Source organism: Trachymyrmex cornetzi, unplaced genomic scaffold (assembly GCF_001594075.2).
Source record: "Trachymyrmex cornetzi isolate Tcor2-1 unplaced genomic scaffold, Tcor1.1 scaffold25, whole genome shotgun sequence".
NCBI lineage: Eukaryota > Metazoa > Arthropoda > Insecta > Hymenoptera > Formicidae > Trachymyrmex > Trachymyrmex cornetzi.
In genome coordinates this window covers 1,219,494-1,240,656 of record NW_017297166.1, presented here as the reverse complement: position 1 = coordinate 1,240,656, position 21,163 = coordinate 1,219,494, and the positions used below count along the sequence as shown (strand labels likewise).

General features: G+C 34.2%; 1 protein-coding gene across 1 annotated transcript in view; it reads left to right on the top strand.

Annotated features, from left to right (window-relative positions):
- dpr1 (defective proboscis extension response 1) overlaps window positions 1–18,307 on the top strand; it is a 397,942-nt gene extending 379,635 nt beyond the window's left edge. Inside the window, exon 6 of the mRNA XM_018508171.1 lies at window positions 17,963–18,307. Within this exon, the coding sequence (XP_018363673.1) occupies window positions 17,963–18,066 (104 nt within the window). The 3' untranslated portion in view covers window positions 18,067–18,307. The remainder of the gene's footprint in view (window positions 1–17,962) is intronic.
- The last annotated feature ends 2,856 nt before the right edge of the window (window positions 18,308–21,163 follow it).

Here is a 21,163-nt window from a genome sequence, read left to right as displayed (position 1 = left end):
GATTTTAAAAATATTACAGTATATTTTTATGTTGGCTTAGTGCCTTTAATTACATTTTTTTTCTTCTGGTTTATTTTTAGAGAATAATATTTTTTTAATTTCTATAATATTCATTCAAATTTATTAAAATTATTTTTTTATTCTGTTTGTTATTTAAATTAAAAATTCATTTGCCATTTTAATTTTCTTGAAAAATTTGCTTATATATAATAGCGTAATTATAGAAACAGAAAAATACAGAGCCTCACTTCGAGGAAATAAAAATTTTTACGTTTATTCTGTACATTTTATATCCGTACCGTTTCGTAGAGCACAATTTCAGTTTGCCATTCACATTCATTGGCACTGGAATATCCCGCGCACATGCGCTCGGCACATGTGCAACATATACCAAACACATATGTACGCGTAAGGGATACCGATTATCGTTGTAGAAGCGGCTACATATATTTATGACCGAATTAACCCACGGAAATACCAAGTGCGGCGGCATAAATGCAGCCTCATAAATACTAGCGAACGGGTTACGTTTATATATAAAATCGCTGTGAGATCGGTCATCGGCAATTTATGGACTTTTCATTTATGATACTTATAAAAATGTTGAACCAATCTAAATTGTGCGAACGAGAATATCGGCCGACAAAATAACCGATATCATACTTTTTTTTCGTTGATATTACCATTACCAAAAAATGCACTCGTCTATATAATTTAAATGTCTTTCTTTAAGAAATACGAAAATGCACTCCGTGATTTTTTCTCACAGATTCAAAAAAACGTTCTTAATTTCAATGTTTAATTTTTTTCTGGTAGTCAACGCTACATTCTATGGCATTTTAATGCCAAAATTTATAACATTTTTTGGCGCAATATAGTGTCGCATGTCAGTGAAATAATGATTTATATTCAATCGTATTCAGATTTATGAAGGTGTACGTGACAGAAACAAGAGATTGCGTTTTTTAATTTTAATGAAATGCACAACGTAATCGCGTTGCGCTGGCGCATTTTAATTTACGCACGAATAACAGACATACCGCACCATTTTATCATATATGAAGATGAAAAATAAATGAAAATTTTGCTTTATTATAACGTTACTTGTTAATGCAGCGTATTCGAGTTTCATTATCCTCGCTGTGCAATTTCGCATATATTTTTTAATTAAGATCGAAATCCAAACTTAGAAGTGTAAAAATTGTTTTAAAATTGATCCGCGAATAATTTTCAAGGGGAAACCAATTGAAAGATTTTCAAAAATCAAAATTCAAATAACTAATACAATTTAACGTTAGGTAACATGGCTCTTTAATTTGTCTTTGTTTAATCAAAATTTATTTATTGATGAAAAAAAATGGACTAATAGTTTAAATTATGCCCGGAGCATCGTGAAAAAATCTGCAACGAAACAGACAAATGATATTGACGTTTCTATCTCGTACCCCTTGTGAACTCATCAGTCAGACGTAAAGAGAAAATTGCTGCAGAAAAGCGAGACGCTGCTACATGCACCGTAACTGGGACGTTGCGATAGATCGAATTATGTTTTACCCGTACTAACCACGATATACAGGCGACATGAGGACGTGGCCCGTCATGAAACGAACGAGATATCGTTACAATGGATAAATGAGGAAAATAGATGTCACGATCTTTAATGGGATCTTACAACGCCACGAGCATTATTGTATAACGTTCATTTCACTTCCCCGCAAATGTATATTACCGCAGAAATCTAAAGTAACGCGTACTCCTCGTGTACTTTCGTACTTTCGTTAGTGCATTTTTAGCTTCGTCGTGTGACAATGAAGATTCACTTGGTAATTTTCGGTATAACTAGGAGTGTGAAAGTTAGGATTATTACTTTAATCAGAATTAAAGCCATACACAACTCCAGTTCTGCAAATTTGAATCTAAAGTGATTTAAATGTCCAAACCATTAAATCACTGTTGTGCACAAAGTTTCCTTCATTACAATGTTTATCAATTATCATATTTATCTATATATGTATATATACATGTATATGTGTGCATATATACAGAGTGACCCCGAACGTTTCAACCAGATTTTGAGATTTTATAGGAAATTTAATTCTGAACAAAACGTTTCCTATAAACATGGATTGAAAAATGCTTTAAAAAGTTATCGCCCAAAAACCTCTGAAATCGCGATTATTTTATACATTTTTACAAATGTCAGGGAATGCATGCGTTTTTTAACATAAAGTAACTGAAACGAAAGTTGTAGAGAATTAAATTATCTTTCAAATGAGACCAAAATGATTACAGTGCGTTCTATAGGTTTTAAGATAATCAATTTCAAATGTACATAAAAAGTGTTTTTTTGCTATCGACGGAAAAGCTTTTTTAAGTTCTGATTTTTTCCAAGAAATTTATTTATTTTTTTTACCTTCTTTTTATTCTTCGTTTTATTTTCCATAAATATGAAGAATAAGCATAAACATGAAGAATATCTTTAAAAAAGCTTTACCGTCGATAGCCAAAAAAAAAAACTTTATTTATTTGAAACCGTGATTATCTCGAAATCCATAGAACGCACTACAATCATTTTGGTCTCATTTGAAAAATAATTTAATTCTTTACAACTCTCGATACTGCTTATTAAAAAACGCCTACATTTCCTGATATTTGTAAAAATGTATAAAATAATCGTTACTTCACTCAGAAGTTTTCGAGCGATAACTTTTTAAGAAAACATTTTTCGATTCACGTTTATAAAAAACTTTTCGTTCAAAATTAAATTTCCTACAAAATCTCGAAATTCGGCTACGAAACATTCGGGGCTACCCTGTATATGTGTACATGATACTCATAACTCATGCAAATACATGTACCATGAATAATTAATTCTCTCTGAATTTTCGTGGAATTAACACAAATATCTGTATACTTTGGGCACATATAATATTTTCTTTTTACAATTTTCTCTACGCGTACATGACGTAACTAATTTATCACATTTAATTCATTCAGTTGAGTTCACATTAAAATAATTCATCCAAGGTATTCACATTGTAAATATGTTTAAAATATTTACTCCTTTCCGGCTTCAATATTGCATAATTAAATTCTCTTATATAATATTCCACGCAATGCTATTTTCTATTAATTCTCCAGTAAGATGAAATCTTAGACTCTATTAACTCAAGAAGCCCCCTCCAAGACCTTAAGATTTAATGTACTACAAAGTTTATTTTAGCAAGAATTTTAACAGATAAAGAAACTCTTCTCCGTAACTTTAAACGCATTAAATGCTATATATTACTAAAAAGATGGATCATATTAATATTGATTCTAATAACAAAATAATAAGATGTTATATTAATTAATATTTAGATTATATTTAGCAAACAATAAGTACATCATATTAAATTTACGTACAATATGTATATATGTTTGTTCATTAATATATTAGTTGAGAAATAGGATAATTAAAACTTTCTGCCTTGTCTCAATTGAAAATTAAGACTGCAATTTGGTATTTGTAAGATCTCGCGTTTCAATTACAATTGCATTGAATTACATCATTATTGTTTTACGCTCCGCGACAACTTCAATTATTATTTTCCGGGATGGGAATTTAAGATTCAATCTTGGGTCTCTCATCTCCGAAAACCGACGGCTTCGAGCGAGTTAATTCCGCAATATCAAGCATTCACCGTGATGGTGAGGTGGAGAGGCTAATTCCTGTCGATATTCTCTCCATTCGGGCGAATCCATTAAAAAGCCAAGCGACCGGCATGAGACCGAAGAAGCTCCCGCCGATCGATTTCCTGTCGGGCCCCCTTTTTTTTCGCGGTTCTTGAATCGGGTCAAGTGCACTTGCACAACGGCAAACTGCCAAACCACGATCGCTTTCGCAGCTGAAGATGAATCGGAGGAGCGCTCGTCTAGTTGATCATTAGCATAGTCTATTATCGTTCGTTCTTTCTCTCCCTCTCTTTTTCTTTCAAATAGGCACTGCTCTCGATTGCACTCGGTACCAAAAACCATAATTCGACCAGAAACTGATATATCCCGTTTGAGCGATTCGGCAAAGGGAAATCGTCTTCTATTTATTCCATTTTCGAGATGAAGGAGAGAAGGGAATGGGGCACCTGATTGCTTTTCCGATATTTATTTCAGCAGTTTCCATTAATCATAGTTAAAGATCCTCCGTGCGTGTGTAAACGTGGTAAAAGGAACCCGATGTAGTCGTCGTCGATTCGCAAAACGTCCGATTCTCTTGCAAGAATTTCGCTTTTAGCGCAAAAAAAAAAGCATATGAGAGAGCCTAGTTTGAATAGCTTGTAATGTTTCGAAAACAGTTTCGCGCGTTGAATTGTTGCAACTAAAGCATCCTGTGACCAATTGAGCGTTTAAAACCACTTTACATGCTGCCTGTAACATAAAATTAAATTAACGACAACATTGATGTAACATGTTGCGGAGTCACGCGGTTTACCCCAAAATTAAAAGCGGAATTAACAGAGCTAGTTTCCGATCAAGCTCAAAATCAGTGTTAACCAAACATTTTCAGACTCAATAATGAACAGATTTCAAATGAAATAGAACATACCGGCGGAATGTCGAAGCGAAATTATTGATTTTAATTTTACATTGTTATTTAAATTATGTATAATTATCTTTAATATTATAGCAGTGTTAATCTTTGCAAACTTTGGTTTGCGTAATTTAAAATTAAAATTGAAATATCATTACGTTACATTAATTGGAAGTTAAATTTTAATATTTTAGTATTTTAGTAATTCTTAACACACAATTTTCTAAAAGGTTCTCTTTTTTTTTACCAAGAGTATAAAACATCCTATATCGTAACTCTTTACGTGACTCGCTCTTTACACTGTCGCAAACTTTTACCCGCATGAACATTATCACAAATTTATCATTCTTCTCTTCGTCCAGGAACGACGCGATATCCCGGTATCTAAACGACTCGTTACGCCGTCGAGATATACAATTATCTAAAGTAATTGTGCCAAGCCCCGCTTAAGCCGCGATTGTCGTATCGCGCATTTAATTCTCGTTTCCCTTATCGCGCCCTGGCGCACGAGTTTTCCGCAGATGAACCCGAAATGCGTTTTCGACACCCGCGTAGTTTCGTTTACCGCACTCAGGCGTAATGCGCCGTAATTCCGCGGTGTAATTATTGTCGCCGATAAATCGCGCGACCGCGTCGAGCGGCGTGCAAATCGATCATCGACTGGAAATAAAATCCCGCTCCGTGTTATATTTGGCGAAACAAAATATAATCGTCGAAATGATTTATTACACGACATCGCGAAATATTACGGTTGCAATCCTCTCCGAGAACGTCGATTACGACAAATAACATCGTTTCCCACGCAATTATTGTTATACACGGTTAAATTTATAATGTCAAATAATTTTTAATTTGAGGAGTTATTTTTTTATTATTTTTTATAAGTCATCACTGCTTTTAATGTGCCATTAATTTAATTAAAACAATGGGGTTAACAATTTACGAAATGTATTAAATTTTACTAAAAAATTTAGTTTATTATTTTTGTAAGTGCATATGTTAATGTGGACGTTGTTTATTTTGAAACTAACTGTAAGAAATTCAACCACAGAAATGTGGATTAATTTACATTTTAATTTACATAGAAGTAACAAAAAGTTATTTAACTCAAAGGATTGTAACACAAATAAGAAAATAATTCAAGACCATAGAAGTGCAAGTTGTTTTTGAAGCGAGAATACATTTGATTATAATAAAATTCAAAGTTTTGACTCTAGATTTGAGTGTCATTTTCAGCTTGAGATATAATGACAAATATATAATACCTTATATAACACAAACATCGCCGCAATTTTTTGATGGCCGTATGTGACCCTTCCTGTAAGGACATGAGAACACGAGCAGTTGTCCAATGCAGTTGTGTAGCTGAGTTGAGATAAAATTCTAGCTCACATCTCCAGGCAGGTCACAAACAACGTTGTACAATATTCCTCGAACCAAGAGTGCAAAATTCGTCACATATCATCTAGAGTCGAAACGTACTTTAAATTTTGTCATAGTTAAATGTATTCTCGCTTCAAAAACAACTTGCGTTCGACTCCTATGGCCTTGAATTATTTTCTTATTTGTGTCAAAGTCTTTTAATATTTAATATTTTAGGTTAAATTATTTCATTATCAAGAGATTGCGTTACCATTGTTCCTTTGATGTCTGTGTGAACAGCGTTCACACTGATTACTTGGCAATGAACATTATGTCAAAAGACTGCAAGAAGTGTATTATCCAAAATCTAAATTAAATACTAATCGGGCTCTCGAAATTAAAAAACAAAAATATAATGTACGAACAATGAGAGCTTTATACATCTATTATAATGTTTTACGAACTTACCGAAGATGGTTTGAAGTAAACCGAAATAAGTCTACGAATTAAGTCTGTATTGAAAGTCATTGTTTCTAATATATTATATGAAGATTTTATGACTATTATATAAATTGCGCACCAATTCCCGCGCTGTGTAAAGCTCTCGTTGTCCGTATATTATATTTTTGTTTGTTGTATTATCCAATTATTGAAGTCTCATCTTCCAGATGACATTTTCTGGTATCGTTTCGCTGTTGAGATTCGTGTCCTATCGAATTGATAATTTTGTCAAAATAAAGTTATTAAGATTTGAAACTGGAAAAATATTTTTCCGCGAAACGAAACGCCGAATTTCAGGGAACAAGCAGTTTTAATAAAATGTCATGCAGACGAGAAAAATTCCGAACGCTCCGCGAGATGAACTGGGTCGAATATTGTCATTCCCTCACGAATTGCAAAAGGCTCGTACATGCAAGCATACAAGCGCTGTCTCTTCATCTCCAATCGAGTTTATTTATTTTTTCAAATTAACTGATTTTCATAAAGCGTAACTATTTGCTCGCGGGCATCGAGAGTGCCGCGTGAATGCGACGCGCACGTTCGGCCAATATTTGCGAGAGGCGCATCGCGCCCGATGCCGCGATCAAACGCGAAATATATATTTCGCGTATCGTCGCACAATGTTTGATTGCGCCGTTACAAATATTGTCTGATTACGTTCGAGTAGACGGTGTTGTCGAAGAAATGGATCAGAATGAGTGATCGAAGATACCGGCAGACTAATGCATTTGAGGACTGCGCCACTGTCTGTCAAAGTCGTGGCCGCTTTGCAACCTGCTCGGAACGTTAGAGCAAACTCCTATGACGGATGTAAGTCATGTAACCCAGTTTCAGGCGCTACGCCGAGTTGCGCTTAAGTGTCTAGTTGCCGTTTCGGCCATGCGGTCGTAACTTTCGCAAAGGGATACCCAAGTGTTCTCTTCAAACATCGTCATCAGCTTATCCCATGTCGTCCTAGTTTACCGTAATTCATTAACGATCATACGAAAATGAATCATTCCTGATAAATTTTTTCTTGAGCAAAACTTTTATGAAGAAACATGCGCTTTGTGAGATAAGCAGCGCCTACAAGGAAAGAACGGTTTTGCTGAAATAGGTAAAAATATTTAGCTAGATACAGCCCTGAAAATATTTTTGTTGGCCATCAAAATAATTAACCTTTTATATATATAGGCACATATATTTTTATATACTCCGTAAACATTTTAGGTCTTTTATGTCCAGCTCAAATATTTTTATTGTTCGAGGCTTTAAAAAATCTAGAAAAGTTCAAGATTATTTTTCACCGTCTCTGCTAATATTATCACACAAATGGTTATTTAATTCAAATGTTAAAACCTTTATCTGATAAAAATTGAAATTTGTGCCAGAAAAGTTGAAAACAAAATTTTGGATAAAAAAGACGTAATTTGTTGAACATAATTATTTTGATAATTTAACAAAATTATTTTTCCATCTGTATCTATAACTAAATTTTTGAATTCTTCAGCAAAATCATCCATTCCGTGTATGTTATATTTCTGTGTTATTTTGTTATTATTTGCTACTTGTGTTAGTCAACATCTCTGCTGTAAATTTCTTCAGTGTAGAAAAGAATTTTTTTTAGTCTTCTACTGACGCACAGATAGATTTTATTATGTTCCCTGCGCATAATTCTCGAGATTCTTGAAATCTTGTCCTATTCATCGTAGACGCAAAAGTATCTTCGTCCAGCGAATCATGAAAAATGTAGAGGCGTACATTCAAATACGTATCCGACAGTCGCGACAACACCGGATGATTTCCTTCGAGACGAGATTCCTTTAAACTCTTTGTTACCGCGAGCCACATTTATTCCTATCTTATTCCTTCTCGTTCTTATATATTCTCGCGATCGTGCATCTTTTACGAGTGCGCCTGGTATTCTTTCGAGCAAGGTAATAACGCGTGCCATGAAGAATTAGGCCGCTCTCCCTCCGGAAATGCGTGTAAAAAATGCGATCGGGCTTACGTTTCTTTGGAGCGCGCAAAAGAAATTGCTGGAATCGTAAAGTTTCTCTCGGTTTTCCGTTTCTGTTCGCGCACAAAGCATTCCGTTTTCCCCTACGGTATTTCTCAGAATTAAAAATCTAATTCCATTAGAAAACTAAAAAGAAGAAACATCCCGTTAAGAAGATAAAAGAAATAAGATCACAAAGAAGTTTTTTTTGAATTTCATTCTAGTTTAGTTATCTTTTTCCAAGTTTCCCTTAAAATGTTACAAAGCTTTGTTGAAATCCAAGTATTTTATTTTGGTACACATTTGTATTTTAAATAATTATACATTTATACATTTTATGATAAATGCATATCTCTGTGTATTTTAATCCCTTTCATATTTTGATACATTTGAAATATATTTCTTCAACTTTCAACACATTAATATAAGCGATTACGAAAATTTTAAAATCTTTTCATAATAATCTTGAATCAAAGGTAGCATTTATGGAAAATTGAAGAGATTCGTGCATATTAAAGAACTATATATATATATTATATATATATATATATATATATACAATCAGAGAAAGTTTTCTTCAATTAAAAAAAAATGTTTCTTTGCTATACGGTTAAAGAAAAAATTTCTTTGATTTGAACATAATTTTTTTAAATTAAAGAAATTTTGTTTAACCGTGTAGCAAAAAAAACATTTCTTTGAATTGAAGAACCCTTTCTCTGGGCGTAACAATTATTTATGTTACTCGTATAAAAGCTTGAAATATTCTTCCAAGCAATCTTGTTTTCTCGACACGTCTTATCATCAATACTCTTATTTTTTTAAAAGAAAAAGAGGCAAAAAGACACGTGTGAATAATGTAACTAAAAGGGGCACGGTCGATGCTCGCAATGGCGGTGCTCCCTACGCGTCCTGAATCGCAATCGTGCCAGTATCCGACACAACCCCGGAAATTTTTCGGTCGATCGAGCCACGCGCGTTAATTACATGGCGCTCCGTGCGCGAAAGATTACAGGGGGTTTTCGAGCAGCAACTGCAGCGGGGACTGAACGGTGGAAATTTCGTGGTGTTTCGACAGCCCGAGATCTTTCCGGTTGTTTCAGCAGCAATCGCTTGGGTGCCGTTAACACCGTAATTTTCCGTAGCGCAGCCGACCGCCTCGGTGCAACCAATTTCGACACCGCATTACCCTTCCGCGGTTATCTCTCGCTGTTTGCAACGACCCCCGAACGAATCAGAAATCGGCAGCTTTAGAGATTCAGCGCCGGTCGATTTATCCAATTTGATGGTCGGCCGCAAAACCGTCATTCAATTATATCGCAGAGATGAGATAATAATTGGCGAAAAGAGGCAAAAATTCCAAAAATTGTAATCTTAATTTTCGACTTATTTTCGATTATTTATAACGTCTTTTTATAGAGAGACTTAACAATTTTTATTCTCTGATCTTTATACCACTATTGCTTTAATTTATTTTAATCGACTGTGAATTTGACTGCATTTTTATCGTTTGATTGACATTGATTGAGAACTTACATTTATACAAAAAAAACCACTCATCAGAACGCCGAATAATTATTTATTGTTGGAGCCATGGTGTAATAAGATAAGGTGAAACGTTCCTGTGGATGTGTAGTAGGAAAGTGAATTTGGATCCAAATTTGATTGTTCCAATATGCTGCTGCTATTATACGCAGAAAATATATGCTATCGCTATTATGCACAATGTTTCAGCTTGTCTTAATTATTACGCCATGGTTGGAGCGACTATCTGTAGAAAAAGAATTTTATATCAATTCCGTTATATATAATCAGTTATATAGTCAGTGAGGAACCATATTTGTTCGTTTGAACCATCAAACACATGAATTTGTTGAATAGGAGAGAGTATTTTTTTGTTTTCTTTTTTTGTATTTTTTTTATTTTTTGCTCGATTATAAAATTCGCATAATTGCTATTTTTATGTAATAATTAAAATTTATTTAATGTTGATAATGACTCGATATCGAAACGTTTGTTTATTGCAATGTTTAATGTTTTTATATTTTGAATATTAAAAAGATCTTGTTCGGGGAAAAAGGGGGGCCCGTAGCCCTCCTATTATTTTATTATTGTTAATGTCAACTGTATCATACATATATATTAAAATTTGTTTTGTTTTGGCTCGTAGCTCTTCTGATTATATATTTTGTTTTATTTGAATTATTTTAGCCTTTCTTTATTATGTATTATTATTGTTAATTTAATTTTCGAAATATTCTTAAAATTTTTGATAAGTTTTCTAGAATTTGAAATTAAATCTTTTCAGTGCAACAAAGAAAATCTAAAGTCTATACAAAAATTGACAATACATTGGGAAAATATTGTATAATTAGAGGAGAAGGAACAAATTAAAACTCCAAATATTGCAATTCAATTATGAAAATTATTAATTCTACTTTATATATACACGAACCTACAATTTAATTATATTTTAACAAATTGTTAATTACATTCTAATAAATTTGCTTTTACATTTAGCAGCACAGACAGTTCTTTTCATTATAGAAAGCGTTAATATGCTATTATTGGCAAAAATAACGAAGCAATTTATTGAACTCTACTCTATTAAATTCGTATATTGTTAATTCATAATGACAAATTAGACCCAATTAGAGTTATTTTTAATCATTTCTACAGATTGCCACTGTTTCTATCCAATTAAATATTATCGAAGAAAAAATGTACAACAATCTCGATCACTGAATAAGTTAGAAAAATTAATTTAAAAAATGTAAGTATTAAACTGTAAAATTTAATTTGTTCATAACATTATTTATAATATTTTATCTATTCACAATTATTTTCAATCTCTAATAACTAGTATCTACAAATTTTCTGACCACAGCACCAGAAAAGAATGTGGAATAGTTTTTTTACTGAAAACATTAAGCAATTTTGCTACTCTTCTCAATATCATTCCAATATTTATACATTTTTGAGTAATCGCAACAATCCTAAAGTTCTTGTATCTTTCACTTTGAGTATGTATATTTTTGTACAGTTTAATGACTCCCAATAACTGTATATACAAGATATCTTAGAACTGGCGTACTGCCAGTATAAGAGCACTTTCGAGAAAAGGTGTTAAACTAGATAAAAAAACTTTAACTAGCCATCTAGGGGCAAGTAGACGATTTATTAGATGGTACCAGAAGATATGAAAATAGTTGAGTTCAGACTCAATAGGTTTGTTCACGTTGCTTATACTTTTTGCACTAAGCACCTTCGCTTTCTTTCCTTTCAACGTGCGAATATACATTTATCTTATTTCAAGTATAAACATTTTTAGGAATTTCAAGCAATGCGAACACATCTATTAATTGAATAAACTAGCGTTCGCTATTATTGGTGTATTCTTTTATATCATCCAATCAAACTTTTAGAACAATACATCGATACAGTGAGCGCGAACTCAACTGTTGAAGGTGCTGCTGAACGTAACCAATGCAGTGTTGTTAGACGGGCCGGATTTCTTAATATATTTCTATATATGTTTACATATGTAAAATATGTAAAATATATTAAAATTTTCAACATTTTTGAAAAAATTTTGCATAGGCGACTAATGATCTCCTATTTATTAGTGACCGGTACGTTACTGAAGCTACATTGGACGCGCATGCGTCAGAAATCCGGCCCGTCTAAAGTCCAATGTCCACGATACTAGAAATCGGTCCGAGATCTCGGACAGAGAAAAAATTAACAAATCACATTTGAACAATTTGATCACATGACCATTGCGATTGGTCAATTCTTTCTTCATCCGAGGTCTCGGACCGATTTCTAGCATCGTGGACACAAGGCTTAACAACACTGAACCAATGTCGCTGCCTGTCTCGAGAGAAAAAGTATCTCGATACAGATACGGTATCTAGGCACGTAAATTTGTGTCTAGTTATAGTATCTAGGGTCTTGTACTTAAGTGCTGCACAACACTGCACGCTGATAGTAGTACGGTTGTTATCGAAGTATCAGATTCTGTCTCTCGAGACAGCCAGCAACATTTTCGTATCGTACGGTGCTATCTAGTAAATCGTTTATCTGCCCCTAGATGGCTAGTCAAAGTTTCTTTGTCCAGTTTAACAGCTTTTCTCGAAAGTGCTTTTATACGTGAATTGTAGTATATATATAGTTATTGAGAACCGTTGAACTGTACATTACTGATACAGTGTATTAGCTAAAAGTACATATACTAAATTGACTGTAGGATATCTCAAATATCACATATATATTGGAATGATGTCGAGAAGAGTAACAAAATTGCTGTAACGTCTTCGATGAAAATCATTCCACATTTTTTTTGGTTAGGTTCTGGTCAGAAAATTTCTAGACAATTTACTACTGTATTATATAGATATATGAACGTATAGTTTTATATAATATTTTTTTCTAATAAAAGAAAGAAATGTAATTTCCATCAGTATTTTAAAGCTGCTCCAGGGAGAAATATTGTTATTATTAAGATTCTTGCGGAAGCTGGCTGTCATCATTAAGTTGCAACGTCGTTTCCGGAATGCAAAGCGTAATGTACCGTCTTTGGACAATCAGAATACGGCATTAAGCGCGAGTTGAAGTAGTTTCTACCATTGTCGACCAAATGCTTTATTCAGCGACGTGTATATTAAAAAGAACTGTATTCAAAGGCTTATATTTGCTCTACAATTAAATTATTTAAAGTATAAATAAAATATTTTGAATTTATATTAATGAAATAATATGATCACTTCAATGGGATATTATAATTGTATTCTTTTATTAGAGTAAATATTTTTTTTTATGTTAAATTTATTATTAAACATATTTCAAAACACGTTCCAAAAGGTTTTATATGATTTCACGTATTTTATTAAAAATCATTATTAACGTACAGAATACATGATTCCATCTGTTTCATCGACAATGTAAAAATACATTTCTTTAAAACTTCTTTTGTAAAAACAAAGAAAAAAACACTATGCGATCCAATTTTTGAAATTCGTTGGAAATTATAAAACGGGATAGAAAAAGAAGATTGCCCTTCTTCTGGTGAATCCATCTGGTAATTTCACCGAGAATAAGATCGCTTTCAGAAACATATTCGCGGTACCATAGACAATTTTAATCTTTATGAACAGATCTGTATGTCGGAAACGCAAACTTATCTATTTATCTAATCTATTTAGAAGTCCTGAAGATATCTCTCTCCTTACGAAATCTTGAGTTGTAATATAATATATAGGATTACACAATTTCTTTCAATTCATTGAAAAGTTTTTAATTTCAAATTGCAAATTAATTCTTTATTAATTTGCATTTTACATGCATAATTTCAATATATATTTGCTACGTTAAACTTATGCGCAAAGGAATATTTGAATAAAGTACGGAATATGAAAGAAAATATATGTTTCTTCTACTTTAAACTAAAAATATTGAAAAAGTTCATTTCTGCATAATTGTGCGCGTAATTAATTAAAAATTTAACTTTAATTTCATTATATATTGTACTCGTTTTTTCCATTAAATTCAGCAACGGCGTGACGATTTATAGGAAATTCGGGTAGTTTGCTGTCGAGACTTTCGGCAGGCGGAAATAGCGGATGGTGAGCGGAAACTGAAACAAATAACGAATGAAGTACCGTCTTTCAACGTCAAAAAAAAAAGCGCATTTCTTCCGGCAGTGCAAATGAGCTGCGGACCTCGGCCGAAGTGCAATTATCTCGGGCGAAGTGCATGAATTCATCTCTTCTCCATGCTCGATGAATGCGCGCGCCGGCTACTCCGGAAAGATAAATATTCAAATATGCATAACAGGAAGAAGGCAAGGCGAATGCGCGCCGCAGTCGCGATTTGTACGACCCGCCGACTTATTTCTTTCGTCTAGGACTCGGCGCCCATCGCCTGTTAGAAGAACATTAATTTCGCGAAAAGTCACCCGTCCTCCAGTGCCAAATGCGCCGGGTCGCATTTACAGGGATGTAATTATACGAGCATGCGTCAAGAGAGAGAACAGTAACAGCGGTTCTGTTCTTCAAAGAGTCCAACGCACGTCAAGCAGAAAATTTAATACGACAGGAGCTATTTATTAAATAATGTTCTCCTCCTTCTTAAACGTTGCATCCCGTTAAACGGGAAAATTTTCATTTTCGCAAGAATAAAACGATCCTTTGCTGTGCACAGGGCTCACAAAAATTTGCTCGATTTTGTCGAGTCGTTTTATCGAAATTTATTCTGAATTATTCATTGGATTCGCCAATCTTATATACCCATCTACGTCTATGTGTCTGTCCGTGATAATCACGACCCGCTTTCTCCGCTTTTACGAGCGCGCGCTAAACGGCGATGCAAAATTCATTTAATTCGCACATTCGACTAATTATACTTTGCCTATTCTCTACCGCCACGAGATTCGCGAGCCGAATTCGCCTTTGCGGTCCGCGTTATACACGGATGTATTAATAACTCACTCATTGTTCCATCGCGACGCGAAATCGCTGACGAATTCCGTTGAATTTCAAAATTCTCGATTAATTACACAGTTAATTACGCAGTCCCATGTCGCTCGCGCGACATTTCCGACGAGTCCCTCGCCACTCTCGCCGCGGAACTTGTTGCGAGTCGACACGTCGTGTTTTCATTCGATCTGACACACAAAGGAACTGAAAATGTGAAAATTATTAGACAAAGAAAATTTCTTTAAAATCTTCTATCTTTAAAAATATTTTACAGCTTTTTAGAATGTCATTCAGACAAAGATTACTCTATTCAGAGAAATACATTGGGAACAGTTCTTTCCAATTTACATTTATATACAGTCGAACCTCCGTTTTTGTTTTAACCTCCGTAAAAGTCATGTCTTAACCTCCCATATAGTAATCAAGCACATCTGCTTGCGCATTTATTTACTTTTACGGAGGTCGATCGGTCCCGACAAGTTATTTTTACAGAGGTTCGACTGTAATTTGATTAATTAACAATTTGAATTTTTTTTTATACATATTTTATTAAGAGAAGAATTTAATCTTTTTATAAATTAATTTTGCATTATAAATGCGATTAGCGCGTTTTATTGCAAATTTTGTATTAAACAATTGATTTAAAATAGTGTTAGGAAGGAAGATGCTTTAGGGATGCACCGGATATCCGGAAAGTATTTGGTATCTGATATTATCCGGTACTTTTTTACTATTTGACCGGATAGCCGGATATCATTATTATCCAGGGAGGTATCCCGTTGAAATTTGATATCATTAAATTGTTGATTTTTTCTTATACAAATGTTCTAGAAATAAGTATGTATATTCATGATGCTATAATATCTTATACATTGTCGTAAAATTACAATCTTTTTCCCTGTAGGCTTTTTTTAGAAGACAAAAAGGAAAATGTCGGATATCCGACTCGAAAAAATTGCCTTCTCGGATATCCGGTAATTTTACGATCCGGTGCATCTCTATCAAAAAGAGACCGATTTCTGCCCAAAAAGGTGTAAGTAAAATAGTGTTTTTTATAGATTTTGACCTGCTGAATACGATAAGAAGTTCAATAGGGATTGAATATTCTTTTGGGCAAAAGTCAGTTCTTTTTTAATATCCTCTAAAAAAGGGCAAATTTTTGCTCAAAAAGATGTAAGTAAAAGATATAGTGTTTTTTGTAAATTTTAACCTTCTGAATATGTTAAAATTATTAAAAAGTTCGTGGCATTTCAAGGTGTTCCCTATCGATCCCTTTTTATTAACATTATTGTATTCAGGAGGTCAAAATTTATATTTAAAAAATACTATTTCGTTTACTTACCCCTTTCTGAGCAGAAATCAGCCTCTTTTTAACATCCTCTTTTCATCGATAAGATTGTGATAAACTACATAGTTCTCGAGATAATTGCTCGATCATCAATATCAAACCATTTCCGGTAGTATGTGCATTATGTGGGACGTATGCAAATACGATCACCATTTGAAACGTCCGCATAAAACCAAATAACGAATCCGATCGTGCGGCAAGAGACAAATGAACGCGGTTAATAGAAACGTACACTACGGGATGATTGTTCCAAAAATGTACGTAACAGCTCGTGAACTCGCACGATGCATATTAATCGACAGTAATCGTGGGGTGACGGAAAATGAGGAGGGCTATAATACGGCTTGATTTGATTTTTCGAGTAATGCATTACTTATGCACTTTAAATTTATGTAGCGTTGCGAATGACCGCAAACTGTTTGCGCAATTTGTCAAATTAGATTTCGATTAAGTGAGTTTCGAGAAGTCCAATTTTGAATTAAAAAAATTGAAAAGTGCGAAATAAAAGTTGTGTGACAAATAAAAAGTCGCTTGGACGACAGGTGGACATTTTGAATATATTTGAAATTAATTTTCTCAAACTTTTCTAATTGTTTGTCTTTATTTATTTATTTGGTTACTTCTAGAATATGCCAGACTCAAGATTGAGTCTTTTGTTCGAAAAGTAGCGTTACTGGGATAATAAAAAGTACTCACGTTTGCCGTTCGTCAGTCGAAGAAAAAGAATAAAGGCGCAAACCGCTCTCGCGACGCTCGTTCCAATTCCAGTACTGTTCGCCAAGAAATCAATCGAGGGTGCGAATGCCCCGACGCACGAGAAACACGTTGCCATTTCCTCTATACCGTTGCTATATTACACTGACCTCAATTCTGCAAATCCGTCGAGGCTCCCGACGTTCCGACATAGAATTACGTCAAACTTGAGACTGTTTCACCTCGAAATATCTATCTCGTTTCGCGGTGAAGGTTCTTTAACAATTTATGCCTAGAGATTTCGTATCTACCCATACAAATGACCTAGAAACGCATTACGATACCATTTACTACCGCACGGTGAAATTTACGATTTTACAACACTTTTACGTAGATAAAAGCTAGAACATTTCAGTGTGTTACACGCAGATGGAATTGTGAATTAATATCAGGCTAAATAGATACATTTTATATATATTTTTGACAGGTGAGATCCAGAAAGATACACAACCAGGAAAGTGAAAAATTAAAATCTGATTTAAATTTGAAATGTAATTTACTATTGTGCTTGAAAATTTACAATATTCTGTAGTAGATAAAATTTAACATTTTAAAATGTATCATGAACAAATAAAATTATAATCCGACAGCAGTTTAATCAAATCTAAAAATTCGTAAAATGTTAAAACTTTAAAATATATACTTTTCAAAAGCTCGAACGAACAATATGTGTAAAGAATTGTAAAATAAATATTCGAAAAAGTAATCGAATCGAATAATGTGCTATGCAACCTCACATTTATAACAATTTCCACTTTATAAATTCCTTTATAACTCAGAGTTTATTTTTAGGATATGGCTCATGCTATTCACGGTTATTATTACAACCATGAAAAATTAAATTCCTATATCTCGAGCACGTCTGCATTACATCCTCCTTGCTTAACTGCTTCTCCGTACATTCCGTTGAGTTCCACTGAGATCGTCAGATCGCTGAAAATAAGGGAGAAGTATTTCACAAGCACTTATTTCTGTTTCAGGTGAGCATCCGGCTGCGATGCAGCATGGAAACACGGCAGCCGGATCGCCCAACTCGAAAACGGTCCTGGTGATGCTTGCCTTCCTTCTAGGCCAGCTGAGATAATGTGCGTGTACACGAAGGTCGCCCGAGACTCGTAAAATTGATGGACGTATCGCAACATGGTCGCCCACACATCCTAAACGTTAACCCTTCCGCACAGATCAATCTGAATTAGGTCTTAATTAGTTTCATCGTAGCGGCCGAAAGATTAAATTATTTGCAACATTATATAATAGTCATAATGGTACAGTTAATAAGCGAGAATTTATAAGTTAATGAAAGGTTATTTATAAAAATTTTTGATTAATACCAGCTATGCGAATTTTATGGCTTTAGGATTAACTGATTTTTGAAGAATAATATTTCATCATCACTGCAATGTCATATACTATTCTTCGTTATTGACACGATTGTTTTCCACCGCGTTTATCATTTTATTTTATCGGAATAAGTTTTTTTTGAATTCGTCGAAATCGCGCACGAAATGATAGAAATGCAGCGATTGTAAATCATAATTTTTTTTCAACTCCAATTTCCATTTATCTCGAGGCGGGAATTTTAATCTAAAAATATAAGCGCCGTTATGTTATTTTAATTGCGTGTCGTAATTTAAATACTCTCGTTGTATAGCGGTTATCTCGCTTCTCTTAATCTAACGCGAAAATCCCCATCCCGTTTATCTTAAACTTAACTGTGGGTTTGGCCGCTGGGGTGAGAAAATACAAAGATAATCTCTAAGAGACAGCTCTTACGTAGTAAAAGGGAAAGCTTTGTGCCTAAGGGTTAAGCGGAGTGTGAGGCAGTCGTATTACACGGTGTCTTAGAAGCATGAATTCCACGGCGAATTTCTGAGTCGACTTTTCCCAGCCGCGAAAGAATGAATTCAAAAAGAATGGACTTTTCATACATTTGTTATATAATACAGCGACAGTATTTACAGGTGAGCTGTACACGTATAAAATGTTAAATAGCTGCGTAATGATAACCAGCGAATCGTATCTCCATCTCGAAAACATTCCCCAGTAATTGGCAATGTTGCACAAATGATATTTTTACCATCAACTTGCGTCCAAAATTAATAATTACAGCATCGTGTGTAACAACCATTCTTTTGAATAACAAGCAGGCAGGTTTATTCTTTTTTTTTTAACTGACAATATATATTATGCGTTTTGACAAATATCATGTTTTAACGAAATTATATTTTTACAATATTTTTTCGTTAAAAATTTTTTAATTATTTTTTTTACACAATCGTTTTTTACAACACGTCCATCAGGTGAAATGATACCAATCACAATACAATATTGCTAGATTTAATTCCAATTTGTTTCTAACAATCGTAAACACCTAAAGGAAGGCAAACCCATTGACGTAATCCAACATAGTTATTTTCGCATAATAAGCTTCTTTTGCACTCTATATCCATAGGTAAGCGAAATAAAGCGAAGAATAATGATAAAAAATTTCCTATTCGTGAATACTTGATTAGCCAGAAGTTCGTTTGATTTAGCTCAGAAATTAGTTTGTGCTTCGTGACTTAGCATCGGTACGGTTTATTGTTGAAAATAATACGGCACGCGTTGAGCAACGATTTGTACGATCACGACCGAGCAGTCGAGAATTCTTATCATATCCACGAATGACGCAAAATGACGTTATCAATATTAAAGAATTTTAGGAGCGACATGAGAGAGATCCAGAATTCTTAATTTCCTAATTAAGAATGCTTCGTACGAGAAGGATCAAAAGTCGCATTGTGTCGCTGCTGAAATTTTTAGGGATAATTGCGCCGTGAGTGTCTAACGCGATGCAAACGTAAGGGAATTAATGATAACGCGCAGTGAGTGTTGACGTAATTGAGCGCGAGTGTCGCTAGAAAGAAGAGAGATGGCGAGCGAATAAAACAGGACTACAGCCCCGCGCCCTTTCCCGACCATAGTGAGGAAAGTGTTAAGTGTAAAATAAATGTGTCACGAGCAAGTTTAACCGAAAGAGCGATGTAATAAAACGGGGTGGACCGACCTCCACCCGGCGGCGAAGTACTTTCTACTTATGGCATAAGTGTTAAATGAAAATTTAAAGGAAAGACACAGATGACACGCGTACACACACATACACACACGTACAGATAATAGTAGAGAAATGTATGTAAACCACGCGACTTTACGGCTCGTATGATTTACACCCACGACTAGCCCGAAATGAAAGAAAAAAGAAAAAAAAACTGTGTTTTCCCACCCGCTCACACCCTTCTCACTGCCTTGTTTTCACACGGTTCTCTTGCGAGAAAGCGCATTCTTGTACATAATGTTTTACTCTTGTAAATAAATTACCCACACAACGCTCGTCGATTCATTCTCGCACCGCCTGTCCGAACAGCGGTTTCCTCACTAATCAGGTATATTAAGAAACGTCCCATCTTGATGAGATAGAAAGGAAAAGAAAGAAGAAGAAAGAAAGAGAATTAATCTTACCGGTTCGTCCTAATTTACTATACTTTTGGGTCAATATGATTAAAAAAGGTGAAAAAAAAAATGTTCACAGAAAAAGATCTTATATTAACAGACGAATAAAAGTTTTTCAATAAAATATTAGTAAGAGAATAAATTACATTTTGCGACAAACGGATCCAAACAGACCAGCGTCTGTTTGAATCCGTAATGAGGTTAATATATTTCTATACAAATAGAAGACTGATTTTATTTCTTCATTATTTTATTATTATCAGAATTATGGAGTATGACAGTAAAAACAGAAATTTAGACTAAATGGACGATGTAAGTCTTTGTCTATCTCTTGGATGGTTGGCAATTCGGAGCTAATGGCAACGGCTGCGAGAAGATGGCCCGCGAAGATCGATAGTCATGACCCCGATGGCGCTCCCGAACTTTTCCCGTCGGGGATATTTAAGAATCCTCGGCTTCGGCTCATGAAGTCTCTCACTTGCAGACCATCCTCACAAAATAACGATGGCGCCCGATTAATTTCCTTTAGCTGCTCAATATCTCCGAAACGACATCGAGCGACGAGCTCCATTTGACTCCATTAGTCGAGTCGTTTATTCTGAGAATTAAAGGTAAGTGAATTTTGTTTCATAATTTCATGAATAAAAATATGAGTAATCAAAACTAGCAGCTTTATTAATTATACTTTAATA